The sequence below is a fragment of the Erpetoichthys calabaricus genome, chromosome 9 (genome assembly GCF_900747795.2).
Source record: "Erpetoichthys calabaricus chromosome 9, fErpCal1.3, whole genome shotgun sequence".
In the NCBI taxonomy this organism is placed as follows: Eukaryota; Metazoa; Chordata; class Cladistia; order Polypteriformes; family Polypteridae; genus Erpetoichthys; species Erpetoichthys calabaricus.
Window position 1 is genome coordinate 39,545,289 of NC_041402.2, and position 25,175 is coordinate 39,570,463.

The 25,175-nt window shown below is 38.9% G+C and overlaps 1 protein-coding gene across 1 annotated transcript in view; it reads right to left on the minus strand.

Annotated features, from left to right (window-relative positions):
* The window catches only part of dus2 (dihydrouridine synthase 2), a 67,824-nt gene that overhangs the window by 18,911 nt on the left and 23,738 nt on the right, over window positions 1-25,175 (minus strand). The window contains exons 7-9 of the mRNA XM_028809340.2: window positions 22,176-22,223; window positions 6,543-6,608; window positions 3,083-3,153 (exon numbers count right to left, since the gene is read on the minus strand). Of these exons, the coding sequence (XP_028665173.1) occupies window positions 3,083-3,153; window positions 6,543-6,608; window positions 22,176-22,223 (185 nt within the window). The remainder of the gene's footprint in view (window positions 1-3,082; window positions 3,154-6,542; window positions 6,609-22,175; window positions 22,224-25,175) is intronic.

The following is a 25,175-nucleotide window of genomic DNA, read 5'->3' on the forward strand; positions in this document are numbered from 1 at the left end:
CATTACATAAAAGTTATAAATTGATTTGCATGTCAATGAGATGCATAAGAATTTGATCCCCATGTGGCACACAAATTACAATCAATCAATCAATTACAGATACTCCTGATCTCAACTCATTATGTGTATAAAGCACACCTGTCCACAGAATCAATTTCTTCCATTCCAACCTCTCCACCACCATGGGCAAGACCAAAGAGGTGCCAAAGGACGTCAGGGACAAGATTGTAGACCTGCACAAGGCTGGAGTAGGCTACAAGACCTTCAGCAAGAAGCTTGGTGAGAAAGTGACAACTGTTGGTATGATTATTCAGAAATGGAAGAAATATAAAATGTATATATAGATATACACACTATATTACCAAAAGTATTGGGACACCTGCCTTTACACACACATGAACATTAATGACATCCCATTCTTAATACATAGGCTTTAATATGGAGTTAGCCCACACTTTGCAGCTGTAACAGCTTCAACTCTTCTGGGAAGGCTTTCCACAAGGTTTAGGAGTGTGTTTATGGGAATTTTTGACCATTCTTCCAGGAGAGCATTTATGAGGTCAGGCACTGATGTTGGATGAGAAGGCCTGGCTTGCAGTCTCCGCTTAAATTCATCGCAAAGGTGTACTATCGGGTTGAGATCAGGGCTCTGTGCAGGCCACTCAAGTTCCTCCACACCAAACTTGTTCATCCATTTCTGTATAGACCTTGCTTTGTGCACTGGTGCAAAGTCTTGTTGTAACAGGAACGGGCCATCCCCAAACTGTTCCCACAAAGTCGGGATCATGAAATTGTCCAAAATGGCTTTAGATGCTGAAGCATTAAGAGTTCCTTTCACTGGAACTAAAGGGCCAAGCCCAACCCCTGAAAAACAACCCCACACCATAATCTCCCCTCCACCAAACTTTTCACTTGGCACAATGCAGTCAGGCAAGTACCGTTCTCCTAGCAACCGCCAAACTCAGACTTGTCCATCAGATTGGCAGACAGAGAAGCTCGATTCATCACTCCAGAGGACACGTCTTCACTGCTCTAGAGTCCAGTGGTGGTGCGCTTTACACCACTGCATCCGACGCTTTGAATTGCACTTGGTGATGTAAGGCTAGGATGTAGCTGCTCGGCCGTGGAAACCCATTCCATGAAGCTCTTCTTGAGCTAATCTGGAGGCCACACAAAGTATGGAGGTCTGTAGCTTTTGATTGTGGAGAAAGTTGCCAACTTCTGGGCACTGTGAGCCTCAGCATGCGCTGTCCCCGCTCTGTGATTTTACGTGGCCTACGACTTGCTTTGTGGCTGAGTTGCTGTTGTTCCCAATTGCTTCCACACTGTTATAATACCACTAACAGTTGACAGTGGAAAATTTAGTAGCAAGGAAATTTGAATGGGCTTATTGCACAGGTGGCATCCTATCACAGTTCCACGCTTGAATACACTGAGCTCCTGAGAGCGACCCATTCTTTCACAAATGTTTGTAGAAGCAGTCGGCATGCCTAGATGCTTGATTTTATACACCTCTGGCCATGGAAGTGATTGGAACACTTGAATTCAATGATTTGGAGGGGTGTCCCAATACTTTTGGCAAAATAGGATATATACAGTATATATATATACATATTGTGGCAAGCGGCTGGGGGTGGTACCCAGCTGGGATGCCCAGTAGGACCGGAGAAGGGCTTATGCCTCCTCCAGACCATGACAGGGGGCGACTGCCCTGGTGGCTTTGGGGACCATGGGAATGGAGCTTAGAAGCTCAACCCTATAGGGGGCCATGGTCACCACCTCGGTGTTTGGATTTACATTGTGACAAAGCAACGTATAACTGCCCGTGAGTGAATATTATTTCTTTCTCTCTAATAAATAAACTGACTTTTTTCAAATGTTTGTCCCTGTGATTTGTTAATTGTCATAACAAAAGCTTTTCTCACGGGAAACTGTAAACATTTTAATACGAATGGCATATCAAGATCTCCTTTTGTGTCTAATGTTATTTGCGGAATATGTACTACATTACCTTTGTTGTCGCCTGTTAAAATTATACCAATTTTTAATACAACTAATCTTGTTCCATTGCATAGTCCATCACTCATACATAAATTACGCAATAACATTATGATACAGCCTTCTTTCAACAGTAATTCAGTCAGTGGAAGATATTGTATTAAAGATAGTGTATGGGATATTGTAAATTGATGTTTTTATTTTCCACACGATCACCACCAACTGCTTCAGCATAGTCTATTGATATGCATTTAATCAATTTGCCGTGTAACTGATCAACAATATTCGTGTTAATTCGTTTGACTTCATCGTTTCTCGCTGTCATATTTAGATGAATGGGTGAGTCTAAACTGGATCTTCGTAAGTGTGTGTGTTCAAAAGTAAGTCCTTTAATGGATTGGTGTCTGTCCAGGTTAAGTGCCGGAATGCACCTGATTACCGTGGTATTGTTTGAAAATACTTTTAAGTACGGCGTGACTTGAAAGAATCTCATGGTAAAAGTCTCCGTCTCATGGGACTTCCTTCCAAAAAGTCTCTTCAAAATATCACGTCTCGTTGCAGGATTAGTCTCATTCCAAGATTTTTTTTATTATAATAGAGAGATAAGGAAATTGTATAAATAAAATAAGAACCTGATCCCCAGTGATTGCTTACAGTCTTAAGTTTCACTTCGTCTTTCAGGCACCTGTGCTACTTCAACCACTTTCAAAAACCAGTCCCACTGCCCTGAAACTCTGAAGGCTCATCACTATTTCCACTTACTAAAACACAAACACTGGTGTTCTTCAATGTGCATTGGTAATGAAAGCACACATAAGTCTAGATGGGTTAATGATGACTTGAAATTGCACTTAAAAACAAAAGTTAAAAATGCAAATCTCCTCATTCTTGTACAAAGTTATGGCTGCTTGTCAAAACTTCTAAATCCGTATATTGTCAAAGAAGTATGTCTATTCAGTGGATAAGGGTGACTGAAAGTTATGATAGAATAGTTTATGTGAAATCAAAGATGTATCAGGCATTATGCACCCTGGGTCAGGGCTATAAAATTAATTACCATCATCGTGATAGAACACATACTTACCTCCCATGTACTGCAATTGCAGCTACACCTGTGCTTTCAATGCGCTGAACTAGCTTCACTGTGTCTTCCACCTAAAAGTGCATAAATAGTAACAAAGAGTGTCATTACAGGAAAGCTCTGTGAAAAGCTGGCAGGAGTTGGCTAATGAAGGCTATGTCCTTCAGTGGGAAAGGGAAAAAAAAACCAAAAACATACTGAATACAGTGCATTCTGAAATTATTCAGACCAACTCAATTTTTTTACATTTCGTCAGCTTCATGTTATAATCATTTAACTTAATTTTTCCCTTTTTTCACTGTGTAATTCTGATATAGTGAGTGATGCTGGATGAGGGGAAAATATAAGTACAAAAAGATTTTATCATCAGGCTGCAACATAGGAAAATGTGTAAAGAGTTAAGGGGTCTGAATACTTCCTAAATGCACTGCATACACATATACACACACACACGTACGCACACACAATAAATATAGCAATGGCGCTGCATGTCTGCCAAAGTATATAAATGGTTGTAGTTGAGTAATTTCCTGTTGGTGTATTACAGTTGTAAGGGTTCTGAGACTGTACTCAGTGAATATCACTATAGAAAAATTAACCCAACTCAAATAATGACCCTAAACTAGGGGTGGGCGGTATGACCAAAATTCTATATCACGGTATTTTTCTAAATTATCCCGGTTTCATGGTATTCGACGGTATTTTTTTCCCCATGCATGAGTGGATGTTAACCACATTTTCCACTGCAATTACTGGCTAAGAATAACCTATTCCACTGTCAAGAGTATTGTACACTGTACAAAAAAAACATTTTAATGTGCGCACAATTATTAATACAGTTTTGCATTGCCCCATAAAGTGATAGTTTTCAAGGGGGTGGCACTAATGGAGAAGGTATCACATTGCATGACAGATGCAGTCAAAATAGAGAACCTTTTTATTGAACAAATTTTGCAAAAACAAACTATAATTTTGACAACATATTTTCAACCATACAAAGAGGCATTTAGACTTAGTAAAATATCCAGAAGTGCTTGTCAAAAATTGTATTGCACCGAATATATCTTAGAAAAGGAATAAATAGTAAATATTTTTTGTAAACCAACTACACTTTCTGTTAATGTTAACAATCTCTGTCCACTGACACGTTAAAGTGACTTTTTAAACAACTTTATCATCATTAAACTGCATAATATTTAAACTAATAAATAATAACAATAAAATAAATAATAGTATTATTACTGATAGTTGCACTATTACTTCAAGACTTCAAGCCCAGGTGCATTACACAGTATTCACCAAATTAAAATAAAATACAACAAGTGCAACTTGGTGATGACATCTTTACCAACTGAACCATCATTTAGGCAAACTGCATTAATATGGACCTTGCTTCAAGCTAAGCTATACTGGGAAGAAAAAAATAAACTATATGTCGAGAACAAAGTCAACATTTCCACTTTATTCTCGCCGTTTATGTCGAGATTAAAGTCGACATTTCCACTTTATTCTCATAGTTTACTTCATAATTAAAGTAGAATGTCGTAAACTAAACTTCTTCCTAAAATCAATGTTTAATCAATTACTTAATTTACCCCGTCATAAATTAATGCAGCATATTAAATGCTTTGTGTTACGTTCCCTGACACAGTGGTTAATCACTACGCTTCTTAAACTGACTTCCTCGGCACTAAGAGAAGACAGTGATCACCATACAGAATCCATTCACTTCATGATATTCCTGCTTTCTGAAAATTTAGAATGCTAAGATAAATACTTGATATCATTTTCATGATGAAATGCATTAAAGCAGGTATTACACATGCACGGTAGTGAGGCGGTAGTGCTGCTCCCTCGCAGTAAGGGGTCCCCAGGTATATGTTCAGTGTAGAGAACTTTATGGCAGGTGTGACGAGGCTCCAAAAAACTGGATGTATGAATAGCTATCGCACAGGTTTAACTTAAATATTGTGTAAATGTTGGGTTTGTGATCTGCTGGTCGGAGACACGAACACAGAATTCAATGCATGTTCTTCTGAGCAGGCTATCTTTATTGCATGCATGCTGTCTCTATCTGACGTAGGCTACCAAAACCCCAGTTCCTATCCTTCCTTTTTCTTTCACCACATAACCAATCACCACACGATAAATGTCTTTGTGAAATTAAAACTAGTTATAAACTTAGCCCACGGAGTGTTCAGAACTTTAAAAATATCTTCGTTATACATGCTTAATTATGCCATCCATTCAGAGTTGCGCCCATCTCTGAACGAATCACTTAACACAAAGCATTTAATGTGCTATATAACTTATGACGGGGTTTCAGAAAATCTAGTAAATTAAATATTCATTTTATGATGAAGTTTAGTTTACGATGTTCTACTTTAATGACAAATTATGAGAATAAAGTCAACATGTCAACTTTATTCTCATCATAAGCGTCAAGATTAAAGTGGAAATGTCGAGAATAAAGATAAAATGTTGTAACACTATTACACAGTACCCAGGATCATTACACTGTATTGAAAACAAATAAAACAAGTACAACTTGGCTTGCAGTATTATCCAGTAGTATAGAAACAGTATTTACACATCTGACCTTTTAAAACTAAAGCATCTCCAGGCGACAGACGTGACTGCTTTTTTTCGGCTCTCTGTCCATTTTCACCGCGCGGCATACCTATGCTACCGCCCACTATTTGGTGGTGTAGCAGTGAAAAAGAGCCCTAGTGCAACAAATCTGTGTTTAGCGGTGTAGCAGTGAAAAAGGTCCCCACTTGAACAGTTTCCTGCTGCACCACGTTCCGAACGTCATTTAGGCAATTTAAACCGGTGTTGCGGTATAAGAAAAATCCATATCATAAAAAAAATTAAAAACGGTTTTCGGTATGAACCGGTATACCGCCCAGCACTACCCTAAACCCACGACTTTGTTCATATTTTACAAATATATGATAAGTTTTCTGACCCTTAGAAACTGAGGATGAAAATAACACACACCTTACTGTTAATTAATTAAAAATGGTAAATGGCAGTAATTGTTAGTGGATTATCTTATTTTTTAATGTTATGTATGTGCAACTAATAAGTACAGGTCACATTATTAAACGCTGAAACTGGTGTTTGTTCTTATAAATGCAGGCAACTTATATGCACATAAATATCAGAGTAACGAGACAGGCTTTACATCAAGAGGAGACACACTTATAAACAATATATCCAGTTCATTAGTAATTGAAAATCTTTATCCAAAAGAACTTTGTTCTTTTTAAAAGAGGCAATTTTTAAAACAAAGTCTAACATACAATAATACATATTAGATAATAAAAAGATGGAGAGGAGTCTTATTATTATCATTGTATTTTGATTTGTGTAACTGTGCAATATTGACCATTAAATGAAAAAAAAATGCAAAGTTGACAAGAGCAATGTTTTAGAATAAGGAAGAAAACAAAAAACTTACAGAAGGAAAAATTCGAATTTTGCACGTCACAGGCTTGGCAATTCCTTTGACAAGAGTTCTCAGTATCTATCAGAAAACATAAAATAGTTGTGTTACTCAAAACATTTCAAAGTGCATCAACATCAGCTATTGTGCTCACCGAGGCAAAACAATACTCAATTTGTTTTTCAGCCGTTTCTTTTAAAAGGGAGTGTATCACCTTCTTTATAAAGCAAGGATTAAAGTGATAAAAACCAGGCAATTCATTTTTTCAGTTGTGAAGGAACTTCCCTTCAATATACACATGTTTCTTAAAGTACACCTCTCTATTATAAAAGAAAATCTTGAGACGAGACATGACTATTTTCAAGAGATTTTTTCAAGTCCCGCGAGACAATACTATTGCCAAGAGATTTTTTCTAGTCTTACCCTCCTCTCAACCATTAACATTTAATGGCCCACGCCCACAGTCCTCTCACCTCTCATTCATGTGAATGCTTTTGTCAGAAACAGTTCCTGCGCTCTCAGCTCTTATAAATTTTTATGTTTTCCTCACTTTAAGTTACCAATAAAAGAAGACTTATTATGTCCACAACTTAATGAAGAATTTCATCCCAAAGGGTTATCAACAGAAGAAATGAGTACACGGGCAATCCTAGCACCGAGAAATGATGCATTCAAACAAATTAACGTGAAAATTGACGATCGGTTACATGGCAAATTAGTTAACTGCATATCATTAGACTATGCTGAAACAGTTGGTGGTGAAGGTGCAGAAGATGAAAACATCAATTTACAATAATCCCATAGAATATCTACAACTGTTAACACCCTCCGGTCTTCCACCGACCGAATTACTGTTGAAAGAAGGATATACAGTGCATCCAGAAAGTATTCACAGCGCATCACTTTTTCCACATTTTGTTATGTTACAGCCTTATTCCAAAATGGATTAAATTAATTTTTTTCCTCAGAATTCTACACACAACACCCCATAATGACAATGTGAAAAAAGTTTACTTGAGGTTTTTGCAAATTTATTAAAAATGAAAAAACTGAGAAATTTAATCCATTTTGGAATAAGGCTGTAACATAACAAAATGTGGAAAAAGTGATGCGCTGTGAATACTTTCCGGATGCACTGTATCGTAATGTTATTGCATAATTTATGTCTGTGAGTGATGGGCTATGCAATAGGACAAGATTAATTGGATTCAAAATTGGTCGAACAATTCTGACATGTAAAATTTTAACAGGCGACAAGAAAGGTAATGTAGTACATCTTCCTTGGAAAACATTAGACATTAAAAGGAGATCTTGATATGCCATTCGTATTAAAATGTTTCCAGTTTCCCATAGCTTTTGCTATGACAATTAACAAATCACAGGGACAAACACTCGAAAAAGTTGGTTTATTTATTAGAGAGAAAGAAAAGATATTCACTCATGGCAGTTTTACGTTGCGTTGTCACAATGTAACTCCAAACATGGAATCAAAATTCAAAGCGATATTGACGAAAAGTTAATTCCAAATATTGTTTTTACTGAAGTTTTATACTAAAAGTGTAAGTTTAAAAAGTATTTGCATGTTAATTTCAAAGCCAAACAGAATGAAAACATATAACGCGATGAATACCTCTCATGCAACATGAAACATAATTTTCTTTCAATTTATTACGTTTTACTATTTTTACTATGGTTGATTACTCGCTGTAATGTAAAATAGTTAGGTCTAGTATGCATATGTTACAATTCTCATGAAAATAATCTGTTTAAATTGTACATCCGTTTCCCCATATGTGAGTGGCAGAGCCGCAAAGTAGGTAGCACATAGCTCCTGCACGGGGGCAGGCAAGCGAAGCAAGCAGGGGGCAGAGTCCCCTAGTATTTCATTACTTAAATTCTTATACAGCATTAAATTGTTGATGTCTTCAAGAATTTTGAAGAGACTGATTATACCTCTACAAACACTTTTTTTCAGGACATTAGTCGTTTAAGCCTATTGGCATGTCAGAGGTGGAAATGACTTTAAGTTCCAGGGGAGCACTTGGCTCCCTTTTTCTGCACTGCACTTCTGGATCTGTTCCATGTTTGTTGGTAGTACAATAACCAGAATTCCCCCTAAAACACCATGTATGGCTTCACTACTACTGCTTTGTTAACTTTGAGTGTAATATCTTTTGGTTTATATTCAGTAGACACTATGACATAACCTTCTTACTTTTGTACTATGTCTGGAGGAAAAGGTAAACATAACCCACTAAATATGTTTCAGGGCTTGTTTCCTATTATATCAATGTCTTTCTTTGTAGTTTTCTTCTTTTTAAATTCTTTAATCAATGTCTCAATTATTGGAAGACAAATTAGTCTCTGTGACAAGAAAAGCTAAATTAAAAAAATGCCTTCTTTTGAAAACAGTGATATCAGGAAACCACCATTATTCAAGGCTGCTAATAGGTAAGTCATTACTCTGCACAGTTTGTGATTCGTAAATAAATGTTCTTTCTACCGTCTGTGCACAATCAATCTGCCTCATTTTCTGACAATTCTATTTTCTCTTACTGCAGAAAAGTAAACGAAAAGAAAAAAGAAAAAAAAAGACATCCCGAGACAGTGTACACACAAAACACATAATGCGTTCACATTCTGGCAAGCCAGTCATTTTTGCTAGGTGAAGAGGTGATTATTGTGAATCGTCCCAGGTAATGCGTGCAGACAGCTTTCTATGGCAGTGTTCTGAAGTGCTTTAAAAAGCTGAGAAGAGTGATTGTTTCAGAAAAAACACAATAACAATGTAGCATGTCTGATGATTACAGATACGTGTGGTCTGCTGAAATCTGTAGAAGAATGTTCTAACTGGCTTTATGGACAGTTTATAATATATAAAAAAAAAATCAATCAATTAATCTTCAATTTAAATAAAACCTTACATATTAGCTGCAGAATGTGTTAACATGACCTTGAGTTCGCTTAAACCAAGGTTTATGAAACTACTAGCCAACCCGTGGCATAGCATACGCCACATAATTATGTATTGATGGGTGAACACTTCCTGAAAGACACAGTTGTCCAAATGGGGTGGCTTTGAGGATACGACTGTAAGTGAATGAAAAGATGGAACTCTGGAGAGAGCAACATACAATTGTCCGTGACTGACAACTGGAGGACCACCGTGGCGCCCACACCTCCCAGATCGAGGGACGGGGCGGGACAGCGGTCGGGCGGAATGGGGGGAGAGGGGAAGGACGCCCAGGGAGGACATCCTTTCCGCCCCCTCCGCCTCTCCGGAGAGAGGGCGGGGAAGCGGGCCTGAGAGGTTTCGGGTCCTAATTGTCCAATGACGGGTCAGCTCAACCGGTAATGATCCTTCTGCAGGTTCACCTACGGAGTTACTACTTTTACTTCATCTAGATAGTCAAGTTCGATCGTCTTTTCGGTGCTCCGCCAGAGGCCACGAGCGACCGTGGCAGGGCCGATCCGAGGACCTCACTAAACCATCCAATCGGTAGTAGCATCGGGCGGTGTGTATAAAGGGCAGGGACTTAATCAGTGCGAGCTTATGACCTGCACTTACTGGGAATTCCTCGTTCGTTGGGAACAATTGCAAGCCCCGGTCCCCATCACGAATGGGGTTCAACGGCTTACCCATGCCTCTCGGCGCCGGGTAGACACACGTTGATCCATTCAGTGTAGCGCGCATACAGCCCAAGACATCTAAGGGCATCACAGACCTGTTATTGCTCAATCTCACATGGCTGAAAACTTAGCAGCTGCGATAGTTTTACACTCCAGTACACTGCGGTGAATGCTGGTAACAGTCAGGCGGGCGGACGGGTCAGCAGGTGTTCTCGTCTCATGGTCTTGGAGCTGGTGGGCGTGGCTCTGTGAGTTGTCGTCGTATTCCATGGGCTTAGAGTTGGTGGGCGGGGCTCTGCGAGTTGGCGGGCGTGGTTATGTCGTGCATATCCCATGGTTGTCTTGCGTGCCCTGGTCGGCTGCTTAGTGAATTATATATATATATATAGATACTACTAAATAGTTACTGCAATTGTGTGTGCTTATATATATAAATTTGTATGGTCTTTATTCTGCTTGTATATGAAGATATGTAGAAGTGCTTGAAGTCTGCATTTATTCAAAAGGAAAAAAAACAGAAGAATAAACTGAAATGAACTGAACTGAATATTATCTCAAAATTAAAAACAAAATTCTTTTAATTTCAGTAAAATGTGGGAAGTGACTCACTCTGGGTCTCTCATTTAGATAAGGGTAGGCAGTGAACTTCCTTGTTTAAAGTTTTCCCCTCACCTTCAAGGTGGTAGTTTTCCCTTAAGTAATAAAAACACTGAATTAAAAGTAAAATTACAACCAGTGTACTGTAGTCCTATTACACTGAAATTCATTTTCTTCTAATAAACACCATTTGGGAAAAGGGTCAGATGACATCTTTCAAGAATTTCTATATGTAATATCCATCAAAGATTGTCCTGGCTACTGTCTTGTTCCCCATACCACATTTAAAGAAACATTTTTTTTTTTTTTATTTAGAGCGCTGCAAAGAAAAAAATGCCCCAAATAGTGTGACACTGTACTGCCATAATTCACTCCAGCTACATTATATTAAAAGCCATTTTAATAACAAAAATTCCAAGTGGTACATTATGCAATACATTTGCAAGCCCATATCTTACACCAGACATAACAGTGGAGCATAAAGACCACGGTATACAAAATTAGTTAATTCTGTCAGCATCATATCATTAATATTTTTGCCTTCCAGTCATAGTGCAATTTAATTTCTCCTTAAAAAATATGACAACTATTTCTAACCATGACACATAAAAAAAGGTCAATTTTCATTTTCCTCCCTGTCATCACATGATTTAATATAGTAAAATGTGACAAGGCAATTGCTGAATAATTTGAATGATTAAAATGAACAACAAATTTGGTAATATGAAACTTATATACAAATAAACAACTAAAGATAAACAAACAAGTGGCAGGACATTTTTGGCACTTTTAAAAGCAGCCAAACAGAATAAAAACTGTTTGTCAAACTCAGTTCTGAATTGCCACTGTGCCTTCTGGTTTTTATTCAAAGCAATTTATTAATCAGGAGTCAATTTCTGCTTGTAACTGGTCTGCTAGTGTATCTGAAAATGTGTTATTTATATATAATGTGTTTATACAAAAATAACCCAATTTACATTTGTGTTACCTTCTAGGAGATCTATATTTCCAAATCTATTTGTTTTGATTTTAAGTCTTAGTGTCAGTTATTATTAGTAGCTTGAAGATGAGCTCACAGGCGTCAGCCCTTGTGTGAAGATCTACTTGCATAAAAAGATCATCTCTTCTCCTTTGGCTTGAGGGTCTGCCAGTCTGTGGTCGACAAAGCAGACTTTGTTTCCACTTACGCCACACAAAGGGGTTTCCAAGTGGTGGCTCTAACAGAGACATGGATTCAACCAGAAGTCACAGTAACACTGACAGCACTTTTCTTTGCCACTTCTCCCACTCCTGTCGCTCCATTGGTAGAAGCGGGAGGACAGTTATTTCTTACATCTAAGAGCTGGAAATTCACCCCTCTGAGTAATGTATGCAACTTCACTACTTTTGATTTAAAATCCATTACTGTCTCCTTTCCAATTAACATGACCATTGTTGTTGTTTATCGTCCTCCAGGTTTGCTCAGGATCATCCTTGATGAACTGGATGGACTGCCCTCTTCCCCCCCAGATAATGGCAGCCCACTTCTAATTCGCAGGGACCTAAACATCCACCTGGACATCCCTCCTGTTGATGACTGTCTTGCTCTTCTTTCCTCCTTCAACATCATAAAGCTCCACACCCCTAAGACTCACAAGGCTGACAATCTGCTTGACCTCATTCTCTCATGCAACTGCACTCCCACAAATGTAACAGTCACTCCTCTACAAAAGTCGGACCACTTTTTCATTCAGTTCTCTCTACTGCTCCCCTCTACTCACTCTTCTCTCCCCACTGTATCCTTCCACCAACAGCTCCTCTCCCTCTCTCCCACCCATTTCTATTCCATAGTCTCCTCTGCTCTCCTTGCTCCTGACCACTTCTCTTCTCTCAACTCCAACACTACCACAGACACCATCTCACTAGGCTCCATCATCCAATCCCAAGGGTTCTCTTATCATTGCTATACAGATGATACATAGCTGTAGCTGTCGTTCCTTCTGAAAGACAATACAATATTAGCTAGAGTCTCTGCATGTCTAACTGATCTCTCAACCTGAACGGAGAACCACTCGCTATAGCTCAACCAGGCAAAAACCAAGTGTCTTGTGATCTCAGCCAGCCAGTCTGTTCAGCTCCCCATCTCTGTACAGTCTGACTCACTGTTGCTAACACCTGCCAAGTCAGTACATAACCTTATCTTTTTCTAACCACATTTCTACTGTTTCTGGTTCATGAAGGTTCATGCTGTGCAACATCAGCAAGATCAGACAGAGTTTGCAGAACCACTTCTGGCTTTCATCTTATTGTGACTACTACAACTCATTTCTGGCAGGAGTACCCACATGTGCTATCAAGTTGCTGCAGATGGTCTAGAATGCAGCAGCCTGTCTTGTATTTAACCAGCCAAGACAGGCACATGTCACTTCTTTCTTCAGGTTGCTACACTGGCTCTCTGTAGCAGTATGCATTAAGTTCAAATCCCTGATGCTTGCCTACAGAGTAGTCAGTGGGTCAGCACCCGAGTATTTGGAGACACTGGTATAGTGCTATACTCCTCTACCATTCAGGTCTGCCGGGGAAGAGCATCTGGTGATGCCACCCCTGTGTAGTATCAAGTCTCAATTCAAATTCTTTTTCTGTGTAACTCCTATTTGGTGGAACGGGCTGCTCACCTCAATCTGTACTGCTGACTCCCTCATTGTATTCAAGAAACAATGTTAAAGGCCCATCTGTTCTGAGAATATCTGTCTAATCTCTCTATTATATTACAAGTGTTTTCTGTCGCGTCTGCGTTATTCAGCCTTGACCACTCCCCTCCACACCACTCGCCCAATCCCTACTCCTACTGCACACATCCTCTCCCTGTATCACCCTGGGACACTCTCAGTGTGGCCAGTTATAATGGCAAGGCAGAAAAGCTAATTATCTATTCAAAAGCATTTAATTTTAGATCGCTATAGAAAAAGACAGGGCAAGAGCTGATAAAAACCATCAAAAAAAAAGAAAATGAACAAAAAAGAGCTGCATATAATAAAAATCAAGAACAAAGGGAATCATCCAATAAACGAAAGAGAAGAATATCACAAACAATATGCGAACAAAAAAGCAACGTTTATAGAATGCAAGTTAGAGGATAAAGTATTTCATAATATTGTTTTTGACGAGGCGTGAATGTAATTTCATTTTTTATTATGTTTTACTTTTTACTACATTTTATTATTCATTGGTATTTATAATAGACAGTTGTAGTGAAATACTCATCTCAGTGATTTTCTCTCTATAATAACTAAGGACCAAACCGTCTTCCTCCCGCTTCTCGCATACTCTTTTATATACCATCGCTTGAAATACTATCACTTTCTCTAATGGAGGAGCACCTCGACACCCTTTGTGTGGCTCAGCAGTGAGATGGCAGGTGCCCAGCGCCCACTCCCAGGGGTTGCTGAGTGAAGCAAGCAGGGGGCGGAGCTTCCTAGTTGATTGAAAAAACCTTGCTCTGTGATATTTTACATTGTTGGTTAATTTACTGTTAGATTAAGTTTAACTGCTCTATCAATTGTAGCCCATGATTGTAAATTTATTAGTTATTACATCTTTTCACTTGTGGCTATCAACTTTTGCTACCTGTCCCACTACACTTGCCAAACAAACAGGCTCTAGCCTAATGTTACTCGATTATGTTTACCTCTTTTGTAAGTCGTTTTGGATAAAATTAAAACTCGTTCTTAGGACACAGTATAGCCAGCACTGGCATCTCGATTGCTAATTCTCCATTGTAAAGGAAGTATTTAAAAGTAACAAATGGAATAATTTGTTAATTTGAAAAATAATACAAAGCACAAAGTAAGTATCTGTGCTATAGAAAAATAACCCAAATTAGGTCCTGGAACTAATTACATTTTTTTTTCTCAATTGAAATAAATTGGTTTAAATATTTTTGTTGTTTCTGCTCCGTAGGAACTTTAAACATCAGACTCTATTAATGGCTTGAGTTTGACAAAGCAAAGTGGGCCTCAACTTGCAACATACTAAAAAAAAAGGTGAAAAATATTGGGAGGCCTCAAGGGCATGAATGAAATAACCAAAGGCAAAAAATAGAGTCAAAAAGCAAGCAAAAAACAAAAAAGGGAGATCTCAATTAAATGCAAACTTGAAATTTATAGTTAAGAACACGATCCAATAACTCCTTAAATCTTTCAGACACAGAGAAGAGCATAGACAAAGTTATGGTAGAGGATCACAATCTCGGACAACCCAGAATTATAATGATCTAACATTTGTTTATGTGGCAAGATTAACAAATACTGCATCCAGCACACCCAAATGTGGATGTTCTACCGAGTACTGCTGTATTGTATATAATGGAGTGTCCAACTCAGTTCCTGGAGGGCCACAGTGGTGGCAGGTTTTCATTCAAACCACTTTCTGCATTATTAACCAATTCCTAATGCTAATGGCACATAACGTGTTGCCTTGATTTTTAACTGACTTCAAAAAAAAAAAAAAAAAAAAAAGCAGGCCAATCACAACTAAGACATAAGAATTACGGCAAATTAGCAGTAACTGGCCGCTTCTTAAGGCAGCGGCCAAAACGAAAACCTGCAGCCACTGTGGCCATCCAGGACAGAGTTGGATACCCATATTAAAAATTAATACATAATAATAAATAAAAGCTTAAGTTTAATTGGGGTATCTCATTTATTTTTTTATTTGAATTACACTGAACTTTGCTCAAAAAATTTTGCAAATACATACATACAAAATGCACAAAAAGAATAGCTGTAATTTAGATAGTTAACATAAAAATTCAAACGTGTCAATGACTTTTAGTCACATACTAATGCAAGACTATATTCTTGTATTACACAACAAAAGAAGCAGGTCCATAAAAGTCAAAACCAGTTTTTTGAGAGACATGTAATCAAATCAGCCTTTCATGCTCACAAGAAATATTAACCATAGGGTTGAATGAGTTTGTGTAACAGAGCTTATATAATAACTGGGGGATAATTAATAGCAATTATCGATAATGCTACTTTCCTTTGTAATGCTGCATATACTCTTTGTTAATTAATAGTGTATATGAAAGAAGATCTTGTGTAAAAAGACAAAATGGTGAACTTATTAGCAGATTACAAAATGCTGCATTTTCTGTTCTAATTTTCGGAGGATAATTTGGTTAACCACTATGGCCAACATAATATTCATAAAAGTTTAATATGTAAAACAAGGCAATGCAGGGCATCATTTTGAGTAATAAAGTAACCAAATGAATTCAAATTAAAAAATATTTATTACATGCATCTGGTACTGAACATGGTATTTGGTCTAATTGACATTTCATAATTCTGCAAAGATACAAAATAAGAAACACAAAAATACTTCCTATCAGCTAAAGCTCTAAACAAGTAGCATGGAACAAAGTTACAAGTGATATATTTGGTGTGTCTTTCAGTAGCCACACTATTAGGGATGAAGTAGTGAATCTCCATTGACACACAGTTTCTGAAGAACTCATCAGAAGTTATTATTCTGAATTACACCTCTGCTAAAGATTGAATAACAGGACAGAGGTTCAAGTTCTGGTTTGTTGCCTTACGTTTCTCATAAAGGCTCCCAACACAAATCACAATGCTTTGACAACCTTGTAATTATGGGATAATGTAAAGACAAATGTAATGAAGTCCATCCATCCAGCCATTCCTGCACACTTGGGTGCAAAACTGTCTTCTGCAGGGCATACTCCTGAACACTGACTGTTAACCAAGTAGGCATGTCTTTGAATGTGGGAGGAAATTGGAGAACAAAACAGGTTCATGATCTGTTAAATAACATTTCCAGAGGAGTGTTTCTTGACTTTTTGCTCACTTTATCTCCTAAAATCGATTTGATCATCATGTTTACACAGTACAAGGTCCAAATTAATATTAACGTCTGTGGTTGAAACCAAGTTGATAAAGAGTTATTGACTATTCTGAATTCAACACATGCATGCTTTATGGGTCTCCAACTCCAGTCCTGGAGCGCTACACTGGCAGCAGGTTTTTATTCTAACCCTTTTCTTAAATAAGTTACCAGTTTTTGCTGCTAATTAACTATTTTGCCTTCATTTTAATTGTCTTGTTTTAAGGTTCAGTCCTCGGAATTGCTTCATTTTATTTCCTTAAACAGCACCCAAACAGAAATGAGATGTGAAGTGAACCAACAGAATAAGTCGGGGCTTTAAACTCCAAACAACTTCACTCCAACTAGTTTCTCCATTAGATGCCGGTTCTAGTTGTTCATTAAACCCGTTATTTAATTCCATGGCTTGTTGGTGCTCTCATTCTGCCAGACTAGACATTTCCAAAATTGTTGTTTTTCTTTTTTTCTAAGAGCACCATCAAAATGCTTCCGGGCCTGAGCAGATCAGCATCACCGAGACCTCCGCTTTTCTGCATGATGGACACAGGTTAGGTTGTTTGGCTGCTAATTAATGAAAAAAACAATTGAGGGATCTCCGAGTCTTAAGTAGCAAGTTAATTAAAATTAAGGCAAAACAGTTAATTAACAGTAAAAACTAGCCCCTAATTAAGAAAATGGTTAGTAGGAAAACTTGCAGTCACAGTAGCGCTCCAGGTCCAGGACCCCTGCTTTAGAGTATGATTTTGACCTTATTAAAACAAAATGTTCCTAATTTAAATAAACAACAAACAAACATGATTCAAGCTGTTACTTTACAAATCTGAACGTGAGAATACATATGAAGATGGATGAATGAAAAGATATTTAAAATCATATTACATTAACTTACTAAGGAATAAAAATCATCCAGATCTCTACTTGGCTCCATTTTAAACACAGTAATTGAGTACACACAAGTTGTACATAGTGCTGAACTCAATGGTCTATTCTCCAAGTATTGGTGCCTTAATATTTTGCTTTTCTGAAGTTACATGAAAGAAATATACAGGAAAAAAAACAACCCACCATCAGTTAATGCAAACCAGAAACTAATGACTCACTTCAAAAGTGTGTCTGATCAGATCTGAAGTAGAACAAGTCATGTCAGTCTCCTGGGGCCTTAGTACAGAAAATGTCAAATACAATATATTAAGCTGCAGCTAACTACTGTTCCAGTAATCTGTGACAGTGTTCCCTTGAGGGCACTATACGCAAGGGACCTTAAATTCATTCATTGAGAGTTTGATTAGTGTCTCCAGTTACAGAGCACAAATACACATTGACCACATCCAGAGGGCCAGCTGGGTATATCTGAGAGAAATGCTTCACTTCAGAGACATAGGAACTGCTGACTGAGCTGCTGCACCCTATATGTGCCACATTTTTAAAATGTATTTATTTGTTTATGTTTACTTCCAAACAGAGCAGAAATGCCAATTCTAGTTTGATGAAATTTTAATTTAACACTGATGACTATGCATATGTTTTTCAGTTACACACTGCCAAGAAGTTCATTTCCTATTGTAGGTTTCTAATTTTGATCTCTGCACAAATATAAATAAAAACAAAAAGACTCTGATGAAAAGGGCTAATGGCATATACAATTATATACAGTATTAAAACTGTGCTCAATGCAAATTATAAAACACAGCCTTGCACTTTTGCAGATCATTACAATATAATACATCCATTTTTCATGTTCCTTTTAAAACTAATGCCACTGTATGACTAGGCTTCACCAAACTTGTAAAACTGGTTTTACAAGAAGATTTCCTTTGTTTATTGAAAATCTTATTTGAAAGCATGACTATCCTTTACCTACATTAGTTTGTTAATTTTAAGATGCCTATGTGTATGTATGCCCTTTACTTCTTAAGACGTTTACAATCATTGTGTAGTTTTTCAGGACAGCTATTGTTCTCATTTCATTAAGACAAGGAAGAGGAGATAGCATACCTGTAACCTGCTATTAGGGACACAGTGTTGATTAAGACAGTTTACGGCATGTTTTAGGTGTCCACTTAAAGAATGGATTACACCAAACATACTGCTACAAAAAGGCTGACAAAACAAGCACAGTTACCTATACAATAGTAAGAAATATGCAAAACAATGAAGACTATTGTACAATACACTGATTCCAAAACAATACAGTACATTGTCGTACATGGCTGGGGGTCAGACCCGGCCGGGACGCCTGGAAGGACGAGACTGTGGCATATTTGTCCTCCGGGCCACGAGGGGGCAACTGCCCTGGAGTAGAAAAGGCTCACGGATGGAGAGCAAAGAGGCTCCAGACCATTGGGGCCTCTGGTCACCGACAGGGGGCGCCCCGAGCCTCATGGAGCCCGGGACTTATTTACTTCCGCCACACCCATGGAGGACAATCCTTCCAGGGTCACCCGGAGTGCTTCCGGGTGCTCTCCTGACGTTTCCGCCGCACCAGGACGTGACGTCAGGTAGAGCAGCTGGAGCTCATCCGGGTGAGGATAAGAGGAGCCGCCTCCCTCCAATCAATGAGCTGGAGTCGGGAGCAGGAGCAGGAGCAGGACGAAGCTCCTGGAGAGAGAGTGCAGGTGGCCCAGGAACAAGGAGAGAGAAGGCCCAGGAGAAGGGAGACTGGGGCTAGAGGCACTGTGTTGGTGTGCGGGACTGTGAATTGTGTTGTGTGGAGAAGAAAAATAAAGGTATTCTTGATAAAGATGCGGTGTCGGTCTGATGGTGTCCGGGCAAATATCACAACATCTAAAAGCTTATTTATCTCACCACCTCTGAGCCATTCTCAAGATTTCATCTACTAGTCAACATAAACTGTACCTCTCCCCAGATAAACAAAATATATTTACAAAGTCATACTTTACCTTCAATTTAACACACAAGATCAAGTATTTCAAAAGATGAAAGACAGGCCTTCACCAGCTATTATAAATAAAGTTACACCAAGATTTTTTATAGTAAATATATACTTGCATTAATGAGGTAAATGTAAAAATATTAGATATGCATTCATACCGTGGTAATAATTGTTGATGTGCCTCTTGGGGCTTCATATTGTTTCACAAAATATTATTGTGGCTGAATTAGACTGAAATGATAACAAACTAGATGAAGCACATAAAAACAAGTCACACTCTATAATACTTATTTTTGGAAATAATAGCTGATATGCCAGAGTGACCAAAATGCTGAGAAAATTATTTGAATTGCTGATCTGAACTTCTGCAGGTGGTACAATCAGCCAACATATGGAGGTAAATAATCAGTTATCTTTCTGAAGTTCATCTAATAAAACTGATAAGGTAACCTCTTTAACAGACTAAGTAGTGTTGGAAAGTACATCCGTTTTTGAGCTTGGCAGACAATAAATATACCTGGAAATGAACCTGCATCCAATTACCAAAAGCTACACTTTCCGTTAAAAATTTGGTGTGTAGCTCAATTCCCTGCCTAGAGCTGTGGGCCTGTGCCATTGTCTCATTCTGAATTAGAGTGAAGTGAAATGTTTACCATAAGACAAGAATCTTTCCACATGAAAAAGGCTGCTATATCACATGCTGGCTGGGTGTGCTTTAAAGAATTATCACTTTCCTCCAAAAACTTATAGAGAGCATGCAAAAAAGCAGAAAAGACATATGACTGCAGATCAATTCGAATTCAGATTAATAACAAAGCTAGTCCTCACACTTTGAAGGCAGGATGGTGTTAAACTTCGATTTGAATTTCAAACAGGTAGTAAATATCCTGCCAAAGAACTGTGCAAGGGTAGAATTAGCAATCATGTCAGGTACACTTACAACTTCAAGATCACACCTCAAATCCCAAATTAGGACCCGAGTACAGCCGTGCAACAGGTAACACCTCAGCACCACATTAACTGGATTCGAGTAACTTTTTAGACTAGCTGTTTTCTGTAATTAGTATCATACAATTCTCTAATTAGTGTAATCAGTCTATTTAAATTGAAAAAAGTAGTCACTCTGTTGTTTGGTGTCATGTGTCCCACACTGAACAGAGCTGTCTGAGGAGATCAGAAAGAAAATTATAGACAAGCATGTTAAAGGCAAAGGCTACAAGATCTTAAAGAATCTGAAAGATCTCCAAGTAGCTTGATGCTCATGTGACAACAGTTGCAAATATTATTAAAAAGTTTAAGGTTCATGGGACTGCATCCAACCTCCCTGGAAGCGGCCGCAGGAGGAAAATTGATCCCAGAATGCGCAGAAGGATAATGTGAATGGTGGACAAAAAGCCGAGGACAACTGCCAAAGAGATATAAGCCGACCTCTAAGGTCAAGGTCCATTAGTGTTTGATCGCACCATCCGGCGCTTTTTGAGTGACAATGGGTTCAATGGAAGAAGAACCAACAAGGACTCCACTGTTGGGGAAAAAAAAACATTAAAAATCCAGATGGAAATTTGCTAAAATGGATGTTGACAAACCACAATGCGTCTGGTAGAATGCCCTTTGGACAGATGAGACGAAACTGGAACTTTTTAGCATGTCACATCAGCTCTATTTCCAGAGGAAAAAATGAAGCTTTCATAGAAAAGAACACCATACCTAATATGAAAAGTGAAGAAGACTTGGTTATGTTTTTGGAGATGCTTTGCTGCTTCTGGCACAGGGGTTGTGCAGGGAACAACGACAACTCAAGACAAAGACATTCTGCTCATTGTCAGAAAGCTCCGTCTAACTCGCAGGACATGGATCCTCCTCATGGAGTGTTATCAGCAACTTTGTCCACACTTATCCAGTCTTCACTTTCTCATTATCGGCCAACAGGTACCTGACTAGGAAAACTCCATTATTTGTTTACTTAATATTTAATCAATCTGCAAACTTGTGGAGGAAATCCCATTGAGATCTATGTGAATGAGGAATGGTGTAAAAGGGAGCATACTACAGTTAAAGCTAAAGTTTGCAATTCAGACATTGAAATTTTGTCTGTTGGAATTGCCTACATTATTAGTCCAGGAAGATAAATTCCAACATCCTTTGTAATATTCATATTCCTCCCTCCACAAATGGGGACTCAGCAACAGAAATGTTTCATTCTGCCAGCAATACTTGATGATGCCTCACTCTGATCAGACAGTTATAAAATGTGGTGATGTCAACCAATCAGTTTGTGACCAGTTCCACTCTAGGAAATAACAAGCTAGACCTACTACTGTATATTCAAATGTTAAAGATATCTTTAACTGTAAACTACTGGCTCCTTTGGGAAGACTTGACCACAACCTGATTCGTCTAATTCCCAGCTACAAGCCTGGTATTAGACACCAAACTGTTACCGCCAATACCAATTACCAATAGTGAGGAAGTGGCACCTGGAGGCTGAAATGGCTCTGGATGACTGCTTCCAAATGACAGACTTGGACATTTTGTAGGGAACTAATTTTCTGCAGCACATCTTAAAATTAGTTTAAATATTTTAATTCTGACAAGGAAAAGTTTGAGGAATGGAAGCTTAAAGAGACATCCGAGGTACTTACCGATTCAATTTTGGCTGGATCCGATAGTAGAGCTGCGCCCATTCCACCCTGAAAGAGGAAATAAATAAACATGGGATTTTTTTTATATATACAGGTTGACAAGAGACCAAGCCATAACAGTAAACTATTCAAACAATCACACAGAGAAATGAATGAACACACACTGAGACGTATACCTTAACAGATTAACTCTGACAGAAAGCTGCGGGACCAGATGGAATCACTCCTCGAGTTCTTAAGGCCTGTGCTGACCAACTCTGTAGTGTCCTCTGTCACCTGTTCAGTCTGTCCCTAAGGCTTCAGAAAGTGCTGCTGATGTGGAAAACATCCTGCATTGTTCCTGCTCCAAAGAAGGCAGGCACCTCTTCACCTAATGAATACAGACCAGTGGCACTTACGTCTCACATTATGAAACCTTTGAGAGACTCATCCGGGACTATACAAGTCCTCTTGTGGTAGACCAACTTGGCCCACTACAGTTTGCCTACTGGGCAAAGATTGTAGTGGAGGATGCAATTACATATCTGCTCCACAAAATGTAGTCTCATCTGGACAAAGCTAGCTGCAATGTGAGGATTATGTTTTTTGACTTCTCCAGTGCCTTCAATACCAACCAGCAATCCCTGTTAAGGGGTAAACTCAGAGATATGCTGGTGGATGAGCCTATGATGTCCTGGATAATGGACTATCTGTTAGGCAGATCACAGTTTATGACACTCAAGGACTCTCACTCTGTACACCTCTGATTACAAATATAACGCCAGGTCATGTCACTTGCAGAAATTCTCAGATGATTCTGCACTTATGGGATTAATTGATAAGGGGAATGAGTATAAGAGTTTGTTGGTAGAAAGAGTATTGTCTGTAGGTTAACATCAGCAAAATCAAGGAACTGGTCATTCACCTTCATAGCAAGAAAGAGCATCTATGTCCAGTCACTATTCAAGAAGTGGATGTAGAGGAGGTCCACTCCTACAAGAAAATATAGAAGAAAGGGCAGAGCAGGCTCCTTTCTCTTAGGAGACTGTGTTCCTTTAATGTGGGAAATGACTTCCTTCACATCTTCTACAACTCTGTGACAGCCAGTGCGATTTTCTACACTGTGTTTTGCTGGGCTGGTAACCTCACTTCAAGAGAGGCCAACTGAATCAACAAGCTAATTAAAAAGGGCAGGCTCGGGTATAGGATGCATTCAGGACCTCCTGGAGGTCATAGTGAAGGAGAAAATTAAGACAAAACTGAGTGCCTTTAGGAACAATGCTGCACATCCTCTTTCTAACACACACTGAAGACATTCAGCCAATGAATCATTCAGCAGAAGTGTGTGAAGAAACGCGACGGAGGCCCCTTTATTCCAAAAAAAAAAAAAAAACAAACAGATAAAGGGTGCCCTGTCAGTCAATCTGAAATTTCTTTCTTTTATCCATCCATCCATTTTCCAACCCGCTGAATCCGAACACAGGGTCACGGGGGTCTGCTGAAGCCAATCCCAGCCAACACAGGAACCAATCCTGGGCAGGGTGCCAACCCACCACAGGACCACACACAAACACACCCACACACCAAGCACACACTAGGGCCAATTTAGAATTGCCAATCCACCTAACCTGCATGTCTGTGGACTGTGGGAGGAAACCGGAGCGCCCGGAGGAAACCCACGCAGACACGGGGAGAACATGCAAACTCCACGCAGGGAGGACCCGGGAAGTGAACCCGGGTCCCCAGGTCTCCCAACTGCGAGGCAGCAGCGCTACCCACTGCGCCACCGTGCCGCCCCCTCTTTCTTTTATTGTGTGTTTAATGTAATCTTTAGTTAAAAGTATTATTTAAAACCAGCAATGGCACACTGCATGATAATGTGCAGTGAATACACTTGACTTATAGTTTTAATACTCTTTCTCTGTACGTTTGGCATTCATTTGTTCAGAGGTTGATCCATTTGCTGCTTCCTGAGCAGCTCTTCTTTTCTCTTCCCTAGCGGCCCGCTTCTTTTCTTCTTTCATCGGCATCTTTTCGCATTAAAACTGATTAAGTCAGTGTTTGTGTTGCAATTACTTGGTATGTTTTCCTTAATTTTTCACTTAAGCTGGCACTCAAGTCTTCAATCTGCCTCAAGAATGATTTAAGATGTGAAGAGGTAGGGGAAGTGAGGGCGAAGGTGGTAGGGATGATAACGGTGCCCATACACATGTGCTGCACAGCCCCCCTGCTGGGCGCTGTCGAGGGTTGATTCTACAATAAAATAAAATAAAAATAAAAAGAGGAATATTGGGCAGCATGGTGGCGCAGTGGTAGCGCTGCTGCCTCGCAGTAAGGAGACCTGGGTTCACTTCCCGGGTCCTCCCTGCATGGAGTTTGCATGTACTCTCCGTGTCTGCGTGGGTTTCCTCCAGGTACTCTGGTTTCCTCCCACAGTCCAAAGACATGCAGGTTAGGTGCATTAGCGATCCTAAATTGTCCCTAGTGTGTGCTTGGTGTGTGTGTGTGTGTGTGTCCTGCCCAGGATTTGTTCCTGCCTTGCGCCCTGTGTTGGCTGGGATTGGCTCCAGCACACCCCCATGACCCTATGTTAGGATATAGCGGGTTGGAAAATGACTGACTGAATGACTAAAAAGAGGAATAACCTTAGAGGTCAACCGAACCGAACTGTGTTGTGGAACAGTGTATAAAAAAGACAACCTATTTAAGCTATTTCAAAGTTTTAAAAATGAACTTCTTTCTCCAATCAAAGCAGAGAGAGTATTTTATTACAATATATATTTTATGTTTTCTTTTTTTGCACTAAACCGCTACATTATTGTCTATAATTACTTCACATTCCCACAGCAGGTATAGGACTCAATGAAGTTTCCAACATCAGAAATTCAAGTTACACGCAAGGTGTCCAATTTCTTTACTATATGTTTGTATAAAATCAAATTATTCATATAGTTGTATAACTATTTAATAAAATGCTAAATAACAAAGAATTAGATACAAATTCAGAACTGCTGCACAACC